Here is a 21,243-nt window from a genome sequence, read left to right as displayed (position 1 = left end):
TGGGCTTTAGGGCCCTGGACCGCACTGAGGCATTGGAGTAGCTGACGTAAGAAAACTACTCGGCACTTGGTCTGAGTATTAAACAAGGCTTTAATCAACTGTTTTTCAACATGGAGATCAAGTTGTGTCCTTCATTAGTTCCTGTTAAAGAATGTCCTGAGCAAGCTGGGCCCGTGCCCGAGTATTTATACTCTCCCTGGACAGCGCCACCAGCAGGCCGCCCAGTATCATTTCATAAGTCATTACCACATGAATGACAAGATTCATGTCAGTAGCCATGGGGAGAATCTTTCTATCTACCATCCAAACATGGATGAATCTTGGGGTCGATTTTATAGGGAGTTAGGATCGTTGCGTTGTGGAGGCCGAGACGAACAGTAAGCTCGCATCCCGGCGCCGCAAGAGGCCCAGAGAGATTTTAACTCCTGGGTCTCACCTTTAATATAGAAGGTCGGACTGCAGCCCAAACCCGGCAGGAATCAGTACCTGGCGGGTGGGCATGAACGGGGTTTCAGGCGGCAGGAGGTCGCAGACGGGCCCCCGACAGAACGGTCCCTGTAAATAAGGTACGTTGTAAGGGGAGGGGCGTTCAGTGCGACCGCGGTCGGGGAAGCACGGAGTAAGGGTGGCCCGAGCGACCCTACGCCTCCCGGCCCACAGGAAAATGTTAACAAATTTAAACTTGGGCCCCTTCTGGCCTTAGATCCTGGCAGGTTTGTCCTAATGGGGAAGACACCACTGCTCCACCGCACAGGGCTCGGGTTAATATTGGAGTCAGGCCGTGATAACATACTTAAAGAAGGGTCCCGCTGGCTTGGGGTGGGTGGCATTGCCGCCTTCAGCAGTCGGCTAGATTGGGTTTGGATTTGATGGGTAAGACCACTCATTTTTAACCCCCTCGCCCCCGACTGGTTTCCCGGAGTTCAAATGGAAGCCTCTGACTCCAAGGCGAGAGTGCTTCCACCGAGCCAAGACTGACACTGAGGCTGAATGGCAGGTACTGTGCTACAATTGGCAGTGGAATTGAATGTCAGGCGGTTTGTATATTGGCCAATCTGCAATATCGGCTTTATGCCCGGGTGGCAAGTCGAAAATCTACCCTGGTGCCTTTCTTGTCTAATTTTAAGTGTCAGTCGTGGCTCAGTGGATAACACTCTCGCCTCTCAGTCCTAGAAGGTTGGGAAAAGGGGAAGTGCAACGAGACCTGGGTGTCCTTGTGCACCAGTCGCTGAAGGTAAACATGCAGGTGCAGCAGGCGGTTAAGAAGGCAAATGGTATGTTGGCCTTCATAGCGAGAGGGTTTGAGTACAGGGGTAAGGATGTCTTGCTGCAGTTGTACAGGGCCTTGGTGAGACCACACCTTGTATTGTGTGCAGTTTTGGTCGCCTTATCTGAGGAAGGATGTTCATGCCATGGAGGGAGTGCAGCGAAGATTCACCAGACTGATACCTGGGATGGCAGGAATGACGTATGAAGAGAGATTGGGTCGATTAGGCTTGTACTCGCTGGAGTTTAGAAGAATGAGAGGGGATCTCATTGAAACTTATAAAATTCTAACAGGACTAGACAGACTAGATACAGGAAGGATGTTCCCGATGGCGGGGGAGTCCAGAACCAGGGGTCACAGTCTAAGGATAAGGAGTAAGCCATTTAGGACAGAGATGAGGAGGAATTTCTTCACCCAGAGAGTGGTGAACCTGTGGAATTCTCTACCACAGAAGGCAATAGAGGCCAATTCATTAAATATATTCAAGAAGAAGTTGGATATATTTCTTAAGGCTAAAGGGATCAAGGGATATGGGGAGAAAGCAGGGACTGGGTACTGAGTTTGGATGATCAGCCATGATCTCATTGAATGGCGGAGCAGGCTCGAGGGGCCGAATGGCCTACTCCTGCTCCTATCTTCTATGTTTCTATGTGAGTTCAAGCCCCTCCTCCAGGGACTTGAGCATAAACTCTGGGCTGACACTCCCAGTGCAGTGCTGAGGGGGCCGCCGCACTGTCGGAGGTGCCGTCTTTTGGATGAGACGTTAAACCGAGGCCCCGTCTGCCCTCTCAGGTGGACGTAAGAGATCCCATGACACTATTTCGAAGGAGTGCGGGGGAGTTCTCCCCGGTGCCCTGGCCAATAGTTAACCCTGAATTAACATCACTGAAACAGATTATCTGGTCATTATCACATAAAAACAAAAAATGCTGGAAATACTCAGCAGGTCAGGCAGCATCTGTGGAGAGAGAAACAGAGTTAACGTTTCAAGTCGATGACCCTTCGTCAGAACTGGAAAGAGTTAGAGATGCAACAGGTTTTAAGCAAGTGTAATGGCAGGGAAAGGGGAGACGGGGAGGAAAGAACAAAAGGGAAGGTCTGATAGGGTGGAATATTATCAAATTGCTGCTTGTAGGATTCTACATTACAACAGTGACTACACTTCAAAAGTACTGAGGTCATGAAAGGCGCTATATAAATGCAAGTCTCTCTCTCTTTAACTTGAAATTGGTTTCTGTCTGTTCCAGGATTCGCTGCCCAATGACTTTATTAAGGAAGTTTCGGCTATCGACTATACATCTCCTGTCACAAAAATTAATGGTATGCGGACTCTTCGTAAGATGGCAAGATAGATTCGGATGAAGTGACCACGTGCGGCCGGGTGACTCGTTCCCAGGCCGCATGCCATTGTCACTCTTGACCCAGCCGATGGAAGGTGTGCGACGGTGACCCAGTGATTATCAGCCCTTCGCCCTTGGGCAATTTCACCCCCCTCCCCAGCCACAGGGAAGCCCAAAGGCCTCCGATCGAAGCCTTGCACAACAGCGGGGCTGAGATTCAGCCTCGGAGTGCAGTGGGCCTCAGGTGTAAACATAAGTCTCGCCGCTCTGTGGCACTGTAAGCTGAAATAATTAATGGGCCAGGTTTTTGCGGTCAGTGGCGCAGTTTGTTAGACTTGCACTTGGCCCAGCGACTTTCTATGGGCTTTTGCACTGGAAGTTCATGTTCGCCAATGATCCAAAGAGCGCAGAGCCCTCTACTGGGCATCTGGGACCTGTGTGAACAGGGCGAGCAACCGTGTGTCCCCTTAACCAATCAGATTGGAGAATCATTAATGAGCAGCGCAGAGTCTGAAGCAGGAAGTGTCTGTTAGAATATCGCATTCAATGTCAAATCAGGTACAGACAGCAGAAATAAAGAGAGGGAAAGAAAGATTGGATTAAGAGAGAGAAAAAAGAACAGAAAGAAAAAGTTTTAAAGAATTATTGACATTTTTTAAAATCTCCAACAATAATTAAAATCTGAAAGAATGAGACTCCACACTTGTTAATTTTCATGCCAGAGAGGCTGTTTGGCAGTAATTAAGACTTATCACGTCATTAAAAATTCACTTACACTGGAATGAACAAACCCTAACTTTTTCTGGCGAATTAAGTGTGTATCTATCAGGTAAGTAAGAAAGAAAGACGCATTTATATAGCGCCTTTCACGACCACCGGACATCTCAAAGCACTTTACAGCCAATGAAGTGTAGTCACTGTTGTAATGTGGGAAATGCAGCAGCCAATTTGTACACAGCAAGCTCCCACAACCAGCAATGTGATAATGACCAATCTGTTTTTGTTATGTTAGTTGAGGGTTAAATATTGGCCAGGACACCGGGGAGAACTCCCCTGTTCTTCTTTGAAATAGTGCCGTGGGATCTTTTACATCCACCATCTGAAAGACAGCACCTCCGACAGTGCAGCACTCTCTCAGTACTGCACTGGAGTGTCAGCCTAGTTTTATGTGCTCAAGTTCCTGGAGTACGACTTGAACCCACAATCTTCTGATTCAAAGGCAAGTGTGCTACCCACTGAGCCATGGCTGACACTATACAGCAACTGCCCGCCATTCCATGTATTTCAATGGCGAGTCTCTCGGTGAGATGCCATTTTCGCACAGCTTTTGGAGGAGCAGGGCAACTCAGACAGCAACTTCCTGATTTATGCGTTTAACTGCGGAAGTGTGGTCGCTGGAAGTCGCTATCTGATTTACACTTTAACAACTGTGAGCGCTGTTAGCCTCGCCATTATATCTACCGCAAAATCCAGACCATTCAGATATACGGTCACTTCCCAATGAGTCTCTGTTTGTATATTTTGTTCATTTATCAGCAGTTTACTGGGGAATGCTACTAATCATTTACTGTTGCGTAAATCTCTTGGGTTGAATTATAATGGCAGGATTTTTTTAAGTTACCGTCTTTTTGTGTCTCTTTACGGAGAGAGTGGAAAAATGGCCTACTCTTTCAGGCCTCTGCTTGCGTTACTGTTTACCCAAATGAAGTGGTACCATCCTGGGATAATACGGGCTGGGGAGAGGAAAGAATCAGTCAGGGTTCCCATTCCTGATCGCAGTCCACTGGCTGGAGCAGGAACATAGGATTTGTGAGACTCAAAAAGGCCAAGGTCCATCTACTTCACCTTCTATCAGCCTGGCATAGAAACATAGAAGATAGGAGCAGGAGTAGGCCATTCGGCCCCTCGAGCCTGCTCCGCCATTCAATGCGATCATGGCTGATCATCCAAATTCAGTACCCGGTCCCTGCTTTCTCCCCATACCCCTTGATCCCTTTAGCCTTGAGAAATATATCCAACTCCTTCTTGAATATATTTAATGAATTGGCCTCTACTGCCTTCTGTGATAGAGAATTCCACAGGTTCACCACTCTCTGGGTGAAGAAATTCCTCCCATTTCTGTCCTAAATGGCCTACCCCTTATCCTTAGACTGTGATCCCTGGTTCTGGACTCCCCGACCATCAGGAACATCCTTCCAGCATCTAGTCTGTCCAGTCCTGTCAGAATTTTTAAAGTTTCGATGAGATCCCCTCTCATTCTTCTAAACTCCAATGAGTACAAGCCCAATCGATCCAATCTCTCCTCATACGTCATTCCTGCCATCCCAGGTATCAGCCTGGTGAATCTTCGCTGCACTCCCTCCATGGCAAGAACAGCCTTCCTCAGATAAGGTGACCAAAACTGCACACAATACTCAAGGTGTGGTCTCACCAAGGCCCTGTACAACTGCAGCAAGATGATCCAATGTTAATGGAGTTGTGGACTAATCCCAGCAATCAATCTCTATCAATGAATCTACAACAGACCCAGACATGAGGTGAGGAAAACCCCCAGTGGGGGAGAGCTTTGGGAACCAGAGGTCCAAAGTCACCTCTTCCTCCCGAGCTCGCTACACTCACCAAACGTCATGTCTCAAATTACTCATATGTCCCAAAATACTGTTTTCTGAAAGAAATCTATCTAATTTGTATTTGAATGAATCATCCCTAACTGCTTCCACCGTCTCCCCAGGGAGTCTTGTTCCATAGATTGACCACTCACTCGCTGAAATAATGGGCTGGATTTTGTGAATGGGGAGTTTTTGGAGGCGGGACTCCCACTTGTCGAGTTTTAGTCCCGCCTCCATCAACTTCTGGCCAACCCATGCTATTTTCCCTTGATTGACCTTGTTAAGCCCGCCCAGCGGGTTCAGCAGGCCAATTAAGGGAAAGCCAGTTACTGGCGACGTCAGCAAGTGACGTTTCATCTGTCAAGAGCTTTTGACAGATGAAATGTCAGCGTTTGACGGCTCTGTGAAGCTGTCAATCACTGACAATCTGTCCTCTAAGTTGTGTCTTTACTCAAGACTCAATTAGAAAGCCTTCCTGACCAGAAAGCAGAATGCTGCAGCTTTTGACAGTTCAGCGGCCATTCTGCTTTCTGTGCCAGTGAGCTGAGAGACTCCCGAGACCTGAAGGGAGGAAGCCTGCAGGGAGAAGTAAAGGTAAGTAAAACTTATTAAAACACTTTACACACACCTCACACACTTACCTCTGCACACATGCACCCATCACTCACCTGCACACCTGACATCTCGACCCCTCCGACCCCCGCAGACCGACGGCCCGCCTCACTGACCCTGGCAAGGTTCGGAGCCGTCGGGAAGCCCGCACTTCAGGGCTCAAAATAGGGATAAGCCAAAAAACTGCCTGTTAACAGGCAGTTAATTGGCACTAACCCCCTTCCTGCCTCGAGGAGGCGGCTCCCAGCACAGGTTGGCTACCCACCTCCTGGGAAGATGGCACGAAGGCGGGTTGGGAGCGGGATGGGTACCCGCCCCCAGATTCTGCCATTTTCCTGGCAGTCCCGCCTCCAAACCCGCCTCCCCAGGGCTGGCAAAATCGCCCCCAGTGTTTCCACAGATTAGTTTTGAACATACCCCCACTTCAAGCGCAGGCTGTATTCTCTGGTTCTACTGTTCTGGACATGGCGAAACAGCTTGACATTATCTAGTCCCTTTAGAATCCTAAAAACAGCAATCATAATCCCTCTCAACCTTCCTTTCCAGTGAGAATATGCCCAATTTACATAATCACGCCTCATATTCCAATCCCTCCATCCCCTCAATCATTCTGGTTGCCCTGTTCCGTATCCTTTCAATAGGCGCAATATTTGTCTTTCGGATGAGACGTTAAACCGAGGCCCCGTCTGCTCTCTCAGATGGACGTAAAAGAAACCATGGCACTATTTCGAAGAAGAGTAGGGGAGTTATCCTCGGTGTCCTGGCTAATATTTATCCCTCAATCAACATAACAAAAACAGATTATCTGGTCATTATCACATTGCTGTTTGTGGAATCTTGCTGTGCGCAAATTGGTTGCCGCGTTTCCTACATGACAACAGTGACTACACTTCAAAAAGTACTTCATTGGCTGTAAAGCACTTTGGGTCATCCGGTGGGTGTGAAAGCCGCTCTATAAATGCAAATCTTTCTTTCTTTCTTCATATCTTTTTGTATAATGGTGACTAGAACGGTACACAGTATTCTAAGTGTGGGCACACCAATGATTTATAAACTGTCAGGATTATCTCACTATTTTGGCTCAATATCGGCCTTTTAATACATCCCAACTCCTGATTTGCTTTACTCACTGCCGCCAGGCATTCAATTTAGTGTCAGTCAGGACCCCCAGATCTCTTTCATTTTCCATGTACAGGTTGAGCGCCCAAAATCCGGAGTTCCGGAATACGGAGTGTTCCAGAATCCGGACTCCGGGACGATTGGTGGCAGGGTCATCCGGAATCCGTAAAATGTTCTGGAATCCGGACACCCTGTCAAACCGCAACCTGGGCCCAGGCATTTCTGGACTCGGAACGCGTTCCTGATGTCCGAAGTCCGGAAACGCTGCGATACTTCCGGACTTCGGACATCAGAAACACGTTCCGAGTCCGGAAAAACACGAAAACCGGCTCGGCCTTGGTCCTGAGGTTGCCGGATTCAGATCGCTCAACCTGTACGTTATTTTCTTTTCCATTTAAGTAATGGCCCCTTCCTGGATTTTTTGCCCCCATGTGAAGCACTTTGCATTCCTCTACATTGAATTTCATCTGCCACCTATTTGCCCAAGTACGTTCAAATCCTCCTCGAGTTTATCTTGATCTGCTTTGCAGTCTACCACCTTTGTATCATCTGCAAATGTAGCCACTGTGCTTGTGACTCCTAGTTCCAGATTATTTATGAAGATATTAAACAAAAGAGGTCCCATACAGAACCCTGTGGGACCCCACTGGTAATATTCTCCCAGGTTGGTGATAGTGGGCTGGATTTTGATACTGGAGGCGTGTCGGAGGCAGGACTACAACTTACGGGGTTGTAGTCCCGCCTCCATCGAGTTGTGGCCAACCCACTCGATTTTCACTTGATTGACCTTGATGAGCCTGCCCAGCGGGCTCAGCAGGCCAATTAAGGGCCACCCGGCAACAGGTGACGTCACAGATTGACATTTCATCTGTCAAGAGCTTTTGACAAATGAAATATTAGCGTTTGACAGCTCTTTGAAGCTGTCAAACACTGACAATCTGTACTCCAAGTTAATTCCTTCCTCTCAGGCTGATTTAGAGATCTCTCCAGAACAGAAAGCTGAATGCTGCAATTTTTGACAGCTGGCGGCCATTCTGCTTTCTGTGCCGGTGAGATGAGGGACTCCCGAGACCTGAAGGAAGGAAGGCTGTAAAGGTAAGTAAAACTTCTTTAAACACTTTACACACACCAAACACACTTACCTCTGCACTCATGCACCCATCACTCACCTGAACACCGGACATTTCGACCCCTCCAAGCCCTTCAGCCCGACGGTCCGCCTCACTAACTTGGCGTGGTTTGGAGCCATCGGGAATCCCACACTTTAGGGATAAAAATAGGGATTAAGCTAAAAACTGCCTGTTAACTACCTGTTAACAGGCAGTTAATTGGCACTAATCCCCTTCCCGCCTCAGGGAGGCGGCTCCCAGCACAGGTCGGGTATCCGCCTCCTTTGAAACTGGCATGGAGGCGGGTTGGGGGCGGGATGGGTTTGTGCCCCCCGATTTCGCGATTTTAAACCCCCCACACGCCTCCAATCCCGCCTCCACGGCCCAATGAAAATCCTGCCCAGTCTCTCTTCCACTAACCTCTGGGATCTATCAACCAATTACAAATCCATTGTAAAATGTTACCACTGATGCCTGCTTTCTTTATTTTCAGTCCCAGCCTTTCCAGAGGGACTGTATCAAAGGCCTTACTGAAATCCACATACCCCACACCCACTGCGTTACCCCTACCAAGCTCCTTTGTCACACCCTCAAAGAAAACCAGTCAGTCAGATTGGCAAGACCTCCCCTTCATGAACCCATATTGGTTATCTTTTATGATTTTATTTCTATCCAGATGCTCCATGATCTTATCTTTAATAAACATTTCCATAACTTTACCCACAATGGACGTCAAACTCACTGCTCTGTAGTTTCCTTGGTCACTTTTTGCTGCCCATTTTAGAAATAGGAGTAGCCTTTCTCCAGTCATAAGGACGTAAGATGGAGACATGACAAGAGTTGGCTTCGGCTGTCTAACTTGCTGCCCCTCACTGTCTACGCTAATACTCAAAGATTGGCCTTTGGCTGGAGTATCAGAGGACTACTGCCTTCTGTGAATCCTCACTCCAGCAGGAATCACCGCCTTCAGGAGAGGAGAGAAAAAATTTGGGGGCGTGAGCAAAAAGAAAGCCTCAGGTAAACCTCTGGATGATTTTGACTTCCCTCCATGTTGAGAAGGACCACACCTTTGCTCAGCATCTTTACCTGACAGCGTTGAGCTGACGTAGAGTCCGCTGTGTGGGGAGTTATGGATGTATCCTAATCCAACAACTGGCTCAGCACAGTAGCAGATGAATCTGCCTCCTCCATGTTTATCCCTAATGTCCTGCTTTCTTCTTTCCCTGAGATCACAAGATATTGAAAGGTGCGGAGGGTAGAGCGAAATGATGCAATTTGTCCCACGGGTCTACAGTCCACGGCTTCAAATCCCAGCACCTTGGAACTGTGTTGAGGCCACACAAGCCTAATTCACATAGCTGAGCGAGCATACTTTCATAGGAACAGGAGTAGGTCAAGCCTGCTCCACCATTCAACTAGGTCATGGCTGATCAGCACCTCAACTCCATTTACCCGCCTTTGCTTCCTATCCCTTGATACCGTTACCCAACAAAAATCTATCAATCTCAAGTCTTGAAAGTTTCAATTCACCCAGCAACCACAGCCTAAGGGGAGGAGAATTCCACATTTCCAGTGCTTTCTGATTTCGCTCCTCAATGGCCGAGCTCCAATTTTAAGGATGTGCCCCCTTATGCCGGATTCAAATAGCTTCTCTGTATTCACTCTTATAGAATCCTTTAATCATTTTAAACGCCTCAATTAGATGACCCCCCAACCTTCTAAACTCAAGGGAATACATGTCGAGTTTGTGTAAGTTGTCCTCGTAATTTAACCCTTTAAGCCCTAGTATCATTTTGGTTCACCCCATTAGTCTGGCCTGGATTTGGACCCAGGACCCAGAAGCAAAAGAGCAGTGTCCCCACCCACCTCCAGCACCCGGTTCAATTCCAATTCAATTGTTAATGAAGGCTGGAAAAGTACATAGGAACAACAACAACAGCTTGTATTTATATAGCTCCTTTAACGTAGTAAAACATCCCAAGGTGCTTCAGAGGAGCGATTATCAAACAAAATTTGACAACGAGCCACATAAGGGAATTTTAGGACAGGTGACCAAAAGTTAGGTTTTAAGGGACGTCTTAAAGGAGGAGAGAGAGGTAGAGAGGCGGGGAGGTTTAGGGAGGGAATTTGAGAGCTTAGGGCCCAGGCAGCCGAAGGCACGGCCGTCAATGGTGGAGCGATTAAAGAGGAAGAATGCAGAGATCTCAGAGGGTTGTAGGACTGGAGGAGGTCACAGAGATAGGGAGGGGGCGAGGCCATGGAGGGATTTGAAAACAAGGATGAGAATTTTACAATCGAAGCGTTGTTGGACCAAGCGCCAATATAGGTCAGAATAACTTCCATCAGCACGCTAAATCTGATGCTAAAGTGGCCTGTGGGAGGGATATTAATACTGTTCATTTTCTGATATTGCCAGTTGCCGTGGATTGCTTACCAAACTTCCTGGCCATACCTAATGATGATGGAATACCCCCTTCCCAGCGTATAGCTGGCACCATTCATTTGAACTGTGAGGACATGTCCTATATAAAAGAGGCATATGAGGATGCCTGCCAGGGGATTCCATCCACGAGGTATGATCCAAAGAATTGGTTGTGTTAGGTGACAATTGTATACACAGCAGGGGAGTTCTCCCGGTGTCATTTATCCTCCAACCAGCACATCCAAAAAACGGATTCATTGTTCGTTTATCTTAAAGCTTTTTGTGGGACCATGCCACGCACAAAGTGGTCGCTGCATTTCCCCACAGTGACTGCTCTTCAGTAATACTTCATTGACACAAAATGCTTTGGGACATCCTAAAGACAAGAAATAAATGTTTTCCTTTCTTTTTTCTTTCTCTCTTTCTCTTTCTTTCTCTTTTTCTTTCTTTCTCTCTCTTTCTCTTTTTCTTTCTCTCTCTCTTTCTTTCTCTTTTTCATTCTCTTTTTGTCTCTTTTTCTCCCTTTTTGTTATCTATTTTCTTCCTCTTTGTTGATTTCTTTTCTTTCTTGTTCCTATCTATCTATACGTGTTCACCCTTTTGTTAAAGAAATTCTGTCTGAATTGCCTGCCTGAATTTCCTTATCTTGAATCTATGCCCTCAGTTCTGGATTTCAGTACACAGCAGAAAATTGCATGTATTTCCAACTTACTGCACCTCTTCCGAGGCCGTCAACTTGTAATTAACATGAGTTGAATTCTTGTTCACCTTCTTCCAATCAGACCGTTGATCGAGTTATGCATCCCCTCGATTCTGGACCCTACCATCGCTCCACCAAACTGCCACGTCATCTCCATCTTTACCCAGTATACGCCGTACTACCTGCGAGGAGGAAAGGAGTGGGACAAGCTGGAGAGGAATCGCTACACTGATAGAGGTAGGCAATGGAACACAGACGGCCACTCAGAATTAGTGGGTGTGCCTGGGGAATACACCAACTGATAAAGAGCTTAATCAATGGGTGGCTATCGATTACAGCAAAATACACCACTGAGAGATTTGACTGGCGAGTTTACGAGTATGTGGTTTACATTTATTCCAGCACAATCCAGTCCTTGGTTATTTTGATGCAATAAGGTCAGTTTTACAAAGTTTTGCAGAGCGTTGCCCATCAGGAAATTGCGGACGCGTTTCCTATGATTTCCCAATACATTCCCGATACAGGTAAAGCTCCGTGCTGGGACTGCTTTTGGATGAGACGTTAAACCGAGGCCCTGTCTGCTTTCTCAGGTGGACGTAAAAGATCCCCTGGCACTATTTCAAAGAAGAGCAGGGGAGTCCTAGGGCCAATATTTATCCCTCAATCAACATCACAAAAACAGATTGTCTGGTCATTATCACCTTGCTGTTTGTGGGAGCTTGCTGTGCGCAAATTGGCTGCCGCTTTTCCTATGTTACAACAGCGACTACACTCCAAAAAGTACTGCATTGGCTGTAGAGCGCTTTGGGATGCCCGGTGGTCGTGGAAGGTGCTGTAGAAATGCAAGGCTTGCTTTCCTTTTCTGCACCTGTAAAAGTTCCCCGGAGTATTTGCTGCTAAATGGCGGCCGGGGAGATTATTCCTCCACGGGCTCCCAACAGGCCCATCCTTTTCCCTCTCCTCCGGCCACTTGCACGGTCTTGGCGGACTCCAGCGGGTGCAGGCCAGCCCCTAGGTGTACAGCAGGCAGAGACAGGCTTCTTGGGCCTTGGATGCTGGAAAACATGCTGGGAAAAGGAGGAGGGCTAAAATACAAAGAGATCCTGAAGCTGCGGGTGGTCCTGCCCTCGGTCCTCGGGCCACCTTTCTGCAGGTGGCCCTGCACTGCGATGCTGAATGAATGTAGACAGAGGAAGAATGGGGCGGGAGGGCCCTTGCCTCATTAGACTAGATACGCTGGGCCTATCCCTACCAACAACAACAGCTTGCATTTATATAGCGCCTTTAATGTAGTAAAACGTCCCAAGGCGCTTCACAGGAACATAATCAAATCAAATTTGTCACCAAAATCGCATAAAGAGATATTGTGAAATGTAAATCGCTGATCACCCGGGCTGCTGGAGACAGCGCTCAATGGCGGAACACCACCGATTCCAGGAAACTCCCGGTTGGTTTTCCCCACCCTTGCATTGACAGCCTATCCCAGGGCTCTTAATGATGTCTAGATGGAGCAAAGGGACTTGCTGTTCAGAAGGCAAGCATTGACAGGCAGTTGATGGACTCCAGGGTTGCTGAGAATCTTCCAGTTCATGCTGTGGGGTCAAATCTTAACCCCCCCCCTGCCCTCACCAGCCTGTGATGTATCTGCACTCATTGAGTGGGGAGTTGACCGCGGTGAGAGCGGACAAGGTCGTTGTGCTTCAGAACCACTTGTCTTTCAGAGGAAACGCAGTAAAATGCTCCTGGGTAAGGTGCAGAAGAGGGCTAATGAATTTCTGCACTTCCGTGAAGATCCCTTTAGCATTCCAAATGGATCGTGACTTAGGGTCTTTAGCAACACTTGGCTTATCCTTTTATGACAGAGAGAACCATAGTTCTTCACAGCTCAAAAGGAGACTGTTCAGCCTATTGTTTCTGTGCTGGCTCTCTGCTAAATCCAAAACCACGGCCCCTGCTCTCTCCCCATAGTTCCTGTATCCTCCCGTGCTTCAAATGTATATCCGCTTTTCTGTTCAAAGCTGCGATGGTCTTCCACCTCCAACTGTTCGCTGTGGCAAAGCATTCTATACCGTAGCGAAGAGTTGGGTAATGAAACGGCTCAATTCTTCAGGATAAAGTGGGCACAACCCTCTGCGTAGATTCCTCCTAACCCCTCCCTTCACACTCTTATGACAATCTTAAATTGATGAACCCCCGTCACTGACTCCCCGACCTATCATCCCTGCCTTTGCCACCCTTCACTGGCAACTCTCATCTTTGTCTACCAATGTCTCCACCGCCACACTCCAACCTTCCTCCTGCCCATGCCCACCTGCACCCATCACTCTTCTGACTTCTGATTCTAGCGTGTGTTTTTCTATCCCCTGCCCCCCCTACTGTGCCAGGGGTGGTAGAGCCATCAGTCACGCCCCCTCCCCCACACTCTGGAATTCTCTTCTTAAATCCCTCCTCCTCGCTACGACCCTCCCCATTTCATAAGCCTACCTCTTCAACAGCACTTTCAGTCACCCCAATAACTCCCAGCTTTCCTCCTGCTGGTTACTTCAGTGACCCTAGTAACCTGATGCCTGACTCCCACAGTTCGGTACTTTCCAACCAAATTTCCAGCTGAGCTTGCGTGAGCGGAGAGCCAGGGAGCGGGGAACTCTGGCTCAAACGTTCAGTATTGAGTTGGGAAATGAAGTGGCCAAAATAGCTCAACTCTTCAGGAAAGAGTGTGCACAACGTGATCAGTCATGACCCTTGTTTTTGATGCAGTGTTATTATTGGTCAAGTGCTGTGCCTCTGTTCAATGTGGCATTTCTCGGGAAAGTTAATGACAGCTTTGATGGGATTTCTTTGGTTCAGTGAAGCTCACATTTTGTACTATAGGCTGATGGTTAAAGCCAAGAGTGTCGGAAGAAGGCTGTCCGAAGGCCCAGTGGGTAAAAGCATTGCTTGGTGTAGCACTAAGCCATATGCAGCAGAAGGGTTTAACCCCTGATTTGTGGTGAGTTACACGAGCTCAGCTCGGACAGCAGCTCAGCCACGGCGAGCGACTTCAATGCCCCTGATTCCCTCCACAGTTGAATTGCCCCCTAACAATCACACCAAGGATGGATACTTGAATAAGTCACTGGGGGTGGGGGGGGGGGGGGCACTAGCAAGAAAGAGCGCCTTCAGGAGAGGATGGGAGAAAAAAAGGATAAATGAAGATTGCGGGAAGTCTAATTTCCTTCCCTCGAATGTATAAATGATAATTGCTCTTCTTTTGCTCTCCACAGTGTTTGACTGCATTGAGCAGTATGCTCCAGGTTTCAAGGCCTCTGTGGTGGGACGCGATATCTTGACACCACCAGACCTGGAGAATGTGTTTGGCTTAACTGGAGGGGTCAGTATAGGTACTATAACAAAGGTCGATGAAAATGACAAACCCATACGTTGAAAATGACGGAGTTGCTCATGGCCCTTGAAGGGTTGTACGTTCCTCTGGTATTGCACTGGTTAAGACGTTTGAGAAAGTCCAATTCTCTCCAATCTTTCCTCATCACTCAGACCTCTAAGACTGGGGGATCATCCAATGGCTCTTCTTCACACCACTTCCAAGGCTTTAGTGTCTCCCTCGTGCCTCATTGCCCAGATTGGACACCGTACTCAAGTGACGCTCTGATCAAGAGCTCTGTACAGTTTGACTTGCATTCCACTGTTGGCTTCATTAAAATAGCGCCCCTACATTACTTTACATGTACACCACAGGGGGAAAAGTACATCCATCCCACGCTGGCAGTGGGGAGTCACAAACAAAGGGGGCATGAGGCAGGGAATCGGCACTACAGTGAACTATCTATACCTGAGCATTGCTCCCTGGGTTCGTGGCCAACTCAGAACCGAGGGTGACCAGGTCCTAGTTCTGGGAGAATTGAGGGGTGGCACTATTTCGTCGATGACTTCATCTTCGAATGCTTCTTGTGGTCGGCTGAAAATCTCCGGAAGCCTGGGTGTTTTATACTCATCTCTCCTTGAGTCCATTGCTGGGCAGAATAACCACTTGTTATACACTTGTTTTTTATTAATCCTTCCTCGCGTTTCTTATCTCCTCCATTCTCCTGGGCTCGGTGGGACTGCACCACCAGAGAAAACTAAAGCTCCTGCTGCACTGTTGCCGGAGGCTGGTCCACAAACAGGCAAAGAAGACTTAAATAAAAAACAGAAAATGCTGGAAATACTTAGCAGGTCAGGCAGCATCTGTGGAGAGAGAAACAGAGTTAACGTTTCAGGTCGATGACCCTTCGTCAGAACTGGAAAAAGTTGGAGATGTAACAGGTTTTTAAGCAAGTGTAGGGGCAGGGAAAGGGGGGAGGGGAGGAAAGAACAAAAGGGAAGGTCTGTGATAGGATGGAAGGCAGGAGAGATTAAGAGACAAAAGGGATGATGGTGCGAGGCAAAAGGAGATGGTAATGGGACAAGTTAAGAAACAAAAGATGACTCTAGATGAAGTGTAAATGGCAATGGCAGAATGATCGACAGCTGCCATGTGTGAGAGAGAAAAAAAAATGATAGGGGCAGAGGTTATGGTCTGAAATTGTTGAACTCGATGTTGAGCCCAGAAGGCTGTAAAGTGCCCAATGGAAAGATGAGGTGCTGTTCCTCAAACTTACATTGAGCTTCGTTGGAACAGTGTAAGAGGCTGAGGACAGAGAGATCAGAGTGGGAGTGGAGCGGGGAATTAAAGTGACAGGCGACCGGAAGCTCGGGGTCACCCTTGCGGACTGAACGGAGGTGTTCTGCAAAGCGGTCACCCAATCTGCATTTGGTCTCCCCAATGTAGAGGAGACCGCATCATGAGCAGCGAATACAGTATACTAGATTGCAAGAAGTACAAGTTGACATGAATCTTGTCATTTATGTGGAAATGACTTATGAAATAATACTGGGCGGCCTGCTGGTGGCGCTGTCCAGGGAGAGTATAAATACTCGGGCATGGGCCCAGCTTGCTCAGGACATTCTTTAACAGGAACTAGTGAAGGACACAACTAGACCTCCATGTTGTAAAACAGTGATTAAAGCTTTGTTTAACGCTTAGACCAAGTGCCTAGTAGTTTTCTTACCTCACAAATAAATCGCTGTTTCACCTGGAAGGCGTGTTTGGGGCCCTGGACAGTGGGAAGGGAGGAGGTAAAAGAAGACTTAAATATCTTTTGTGGTTTGGTTTTTATTTTGTTTCTCAGTGAGTGCTCGTATCCCACTTGGGATAAATGCCTGGGGGAGGAGGGGCTTGAATTCATGACAGTAAAAGCCATTTGCCCGCCATGTTTATTATAACTACCCATGTTCGTTCGGTAATCCTTTACCTGACACATCTACTGTTTGACATCAAATACTCACAATTTAAGCAGAACAAAAAGGGATGTTAGTCACGGTCAAACCAGCCTCACTGGTTAGGCCTCAGTTTCACTGGTTCGGCCTCAGAACATAAGACGTAGGAGCAGGAGTCAGTCATTTGGCCCCTCGAGCCTGCTCCGCCATTCAATAAGATCATGGCTGATCTAATCTTGGCCTCAACTCCACTTCCCTGCCCGCTCCCCATAACCCTTGACTCCCTTATCGTTCAAAAATCTGTCGATCTCCACCTTAAATATATTCAGTGACCCAGCCTCCACAGCTCTCTGGGGAAGAGAATTCCAAAGATTCACGACTCTCTGAGAGAAGAAATTCCTCCTCATTTCCGATTTAAATGGGTGCCCCCTTATTCTGAAATTATGCCCCTTAGTTCTAGATTTCCCCACGAGGGGAAACATCCTCTCTGCATCTACCCTGTCTGGAGTATTGTGTCCAATTCTGGGCACTATAGTTTAGGGAGGATGTCAAGGCCTTGCAGAGGGTGTCGAGGAGATTCACCAGAATGGTATCAGGGATATACATAAAACCCTAAACAACCTAACAATGTCCCATCTTGCAACATGCCGCTCAGTGCATTACACTTTTGCCGTGCTTCCAAAGGCCTATGTATGCCTCTGCTTTTCTGCATGATTTGGTATCTGGTTGAATTAATTATTTACAATTGCGAAATTTTCTTGCAGAATATCTTCCATGGATCGATGTCACTTGATCAGCTGTACATGTCACGACCTTTGCCCTCGTATTCGAACTACAGATCACCTGTCAAAGGCCTGTACCTGTGTGGAAGTGGAGCTCACCCAGGTCATTAGCTAATTAATGGCCGCTTAAAAATAATGAATTCTGGGCTTTACCCAGAGACTCAATGGGCAGGATTTTCATTGGGCCGTGGAGGCGGGATTGGAGGCGTGTGGGGGGTTAAAAATCCCGAAATCGTGGGGGGGGGGGGGGGCACGAATCCATCCCGCCCCCAACCCGCCTCCATGCCAGTTTCAAAGGAGGCGGATACCCGACCTGTGCTGGGACCCGCCTCCCGAGGCGGGAAGCGGATTAGTGCCAATTAACTGCCTGTTAACTGGTGGTTAACAGGCAGTTTTTAGCCTAATCCCTATTTTTATTCCTGAAATGTGGGATTCCCGACGGCTCCAAACCACACCAAGTTAGCGAGGCGGGCCGTCGGGCTGAAGGGCTTGGAGGGGTCGAGATGTCCAGTGTTCAGGTGAGTGATGGGTGCATGAGTGCAGAGGTAAGTGTGTTTGGTGTGTTTAAAAAGTGTTTAAAGAAGTTTTACTTACCTTTTCTTACCTTTACAGCCTTCCTTCCTTCAGGTCTCGGGAGTCCCTCATCTCACCGGCACAGAAAGCAGAATGGCCGCGATCTGTCAAAAGTTGCAGCATTCAGCTTTCTGTTCTGGGGAGATCACTAAATCATCCTGAGAGGAAGGAATTAACTTGGAGTACAGATTGTCAGTGTTTGACAGCTTCAAACAGCTGTGAAACGCTGATATTTCATCTGTCAAAAGCTCTTGACAGATGAAATATCAATCTGTGATGTCACCTGTTGCTGGGTGGCCCTTAATTGGCCTGCTGAGTCCGCTGGGCGGCTCAACAAGGTCAATCAAGTCAAAATCGTGTGGGTTGGCTAGAACTCGATGGAGGCGGGACTACAACCCCGAAAATTGTAGTCCCGCCTCCTACCCGACTCCTCAATGAAAATCCAGCCCAAAGGGTGGGATTGCACAGCCAGTAGCTGAAAAAGCTGGAGACGCTCAGCAGGTTAGGCAGCAGTGGAGGTAAGGATGGAGGGGGAGAGAGATGGAGGGAGGGCTAACGTTTCAGGTCTATGACCCTTTGCCAGATTTCCAGCATCTGCACTATTTTGCTTTGTGCTTTCATTGGAAAAACATCCCCAAAATACATCAATAAGCTTCTGATAGGCCTCGTTAAATGCACTTCCACATACAGCACTCCCCGATGGCCCAGTGTACACGGGTGGGTTTATATCAGTGGTAATCTGAAGCAAACTCTGGGACATTATGTTGGCCTCAAATATTACCTTATTGAACTGAGATGCAGTTGGGCAGTAATTGAAAACCCAACTGGAAGGTTAAGTGGAACAGCAAATGGCTAGAAAAATCAACCGGATTCACATCTACCAATCGCCATCCAGTGACCTCTGTTGGAAATTGGGTGTGCGTGTTTTTTTTTATATATTCATTCTCGGGATGTGGGCATCGCTGGTAAGACTGACATTTATTGCCCATCCCTAGTTGCCCTTGAGAAGGTGATGGTGAGCTGCCTTCTTGAACCGCTGCAGTCCGTGTGGCGAAGGTACTCCCACAGTGCTGTTAGGGAGGGAGTTCCAGGATTTTGACCCAGCGACGGTGAAGGAACGGGCAATATATGTCCAAGGTGGGATGACGTGTGACTTGGAGGGGAACTTGGAGGCGATGGTGTTCCCATGCTGCCCTTGTCCTTCGAGGTGGTGGAGGTCGAGGATTTGGAAGGTGCTGTGAAAACAGGATTAAGATCAGCTATAATGCCCCGCAAGGTTGAACAGCCTGCTCTTTAACGACTGATTAGTGACTGTCCTCTATTTCTTTTATCAGGCGGTGGAGTGATGGGATCAGCCGGGCGTAATGCAGCACATGTCGTCTTGTCTGACCTGAAAAGATCTTAGCAGACCCTCCCGCCCAGGATTCTGGCTCGGAATACACCCCCGCATGAGAATATGCTCGAAGCACTCTGCATGCTCTGTGTTTGGAATGATTATTAAACTGTAAAACACTTTATTAAATTAATACATGTTAATAGAATCCTAGAATAGTACAGCACAGAAGGAGGCCATTCGGCCCATCGAGTCTGCGCTGGCTCTTTCGAAGAGCAATCCAGTTAGTCCCACTCCCCCGCTCTTTCCCCATATCCCTGCAATTTTTTCTCCTTTAAGTATTTATCCAATTCCTTTTTGAAGGCCACTATTGAATCTGTATTCACCGTCCTATCAGGCAGCGCATTCCAAATCCTAACCACTCGTTGCGTAAAAAAGCAACTTTTTATGCTACTTGTATTAAAAAAAATAAGTGAGCCTTCTAATTTTCAGGTTCTGAATTAAATGTGATAATCTATGTGTGATGAAATATTCCATTCATCACTCATCAGTATTTCTCTGCCTGTGACTGTGGTTGGTTTCAGTTTCATTTCCATTGTATTGTACTGTGTGTAGGGCTCCGCCCATACCTGGCTCCTATGTAAGCTGGCCCAGCCTGCAGCACATCCAGTATGGCAGACCTCTGGATGGAAGATACATTCTCCTCTGTGTGTTACCTTCTAAGTCAATAAAAGCCTTGTTTTGTTTCGCTAACATCGAGTCTCGGATTTATTGAGGCACATCACTATGAAAGAAGAATTCCAAATCCCAATTTAACCTGGAAAGTTACTTTTGGGTTTGTCCTATTTGTCATTTTAAAAGTTGTGATAAACCAGTTCTAAGATGGATTCCATGCCCTTTGCTGAAAATTAAAATGGCTGCTTGGATTTGTCTCATAGGCACGGAAATCTTTGATCAGGAATTAATTGAGATAAGGACGATTTGATGGGAGTGGTGTTTAAAATGTCAGGGAAAATCTGTGAGGAGTCAACAACCCGTTGGCATTTTGTCCCCTTGAGTTTTAAGTTATGTTGATTTGTTGTGAAGTGATCTTTCAACAGCTGCACCCTGGTCTATATACAATTGCATTTTAATGTCAACAATGAGACTCTGCCTGATCGTCCGGGATTAAAACATTCTAGTTGAGATGCACGAATTAACTGCAAGCGATCTCCCACCATTTTGTGCTCAAAGTAGTGAAACAAACAAAACAGGGTTGTAGATTATGCTTCAGGATTGGGGCTGTTGTTAATTGGAAAAGCACCATTGTTGCTTTGATGTTCAATTTAATAAAACTGGCCAGGTGATGCTATCTTCAGAGGGAATTGTATCATTGACAATCGAGCTATATGACCACCTTGACAGTACATACGAACAATGACGGACAGGCAAAGACCTTTTGGTCCACCCAGCCCATCCCACACAATTCCGATACCTTGTCTATCACAATATCTACATGCTCCTCCCCACCCCAAACCATGTGATCCCCTGGGAGAGGCGAAAAACAAGATAAAAAACCCAGGCCAATTTGGGGGGAAAAATCTGGGAAATTCCTCTCCGGCTCATTTAGGCGATGGAAACTAGTCCAGGAGATCACTGACGTAATAAAACTCACTATGCACTTGGTTTGAGTATAAAGCAAGGCTTTAATCAACTTGTTTCAGAACATGGAGGTCTAGTTGTACTTCACTAGCTCCTTGTCTTACAAAATGTCCCTGGAAAGCTGGGACCCACGCCCGAGTATTTATACTCCTTGGATGGCGCCACCAGCTGGCCGTCCAGTGTTATTTCATGAGTCGTTTTTTCATGATGATGAGATTTATAACAATCACTCTGGCTCCTGAATTCCCTGCAGTACCCACCTTATGTAAGAGGTAATCTCCACCCCAGCCAGAAACAAATCCAGCTCTCGCTTGAAGGAACTCAGCGAGTCCGCGTCCACTGCACGAGACGGCAGCCAGAGGTCCACTATTCTCTGGGGAAAAGAACCACCTCCTGACATCAAACCTAGATCTTATCCTTATACCACTTGAGATTGTGACC

The 21,243-nt window shown here is 47.4% G+C and overlaps 1 protein-coding gene across 1 annotated transcript in view; it reads left to right on the top strand.

Annotated features, from left to right (window-relative positions):
• The window catches only part of pyroxd2 (pyridine nucleotide-disulphide oxidoreductase domain 2), a 46,072-nt gene extending 26,158 nt beyond the window's left edge, over window positions 1-19,914 (top strand). Inside the window, exons 11-16 of the mRNA XM_085994258.1 lie at window positions 2,515-2,587; window positions 10,473-10,629; window positions 11,261-11,415; window positions 14,442-14,548; window positions 17,238-17,358; window positions 19,163-19,914. Of these exons, the coding sequence (XP_085850384.1) occupies window positions 2,515-2,587; window positions 10,473-10,629; window positions 11,261-11,415; window positions 14,442-14,548; window positions 17,238-17,358; window positions 19,163-19,233 (684 nt within the window). The 3' untranslated portion in view covers window positions 19,234-19,914. The remainder of the gene's footprint in view (window positions 1-2,514; window positions 2,588-10,472; window positions 10,630-11,260; window positions 11,416-14,441; window positions 14,549-17,237; window positions 17,359-19,162) is intronic.
• Window positions 19,915-21,243: the final 1,329 nt, after the last annotated feature.

Source organism: Somniosus microcephalus, chromosome 8 (assembly GCF_052327205.1).
Source record: "Somniosus microcephalus isolate GS21.2 chromosome 8, FLI_Smic_1.0, whole genome shotgun sequence".
NCBI classification, from domain to species: domain Eukaryota; kingdom Metazoa; phylum Chordata; class Chondrichthyes; order Squaliformes; family Somniosidae; genus Somniosus; species Somniosus microcephalus.
This window is presented reverse-complemented; position numbering and strand designations above follow the sequence as displayed.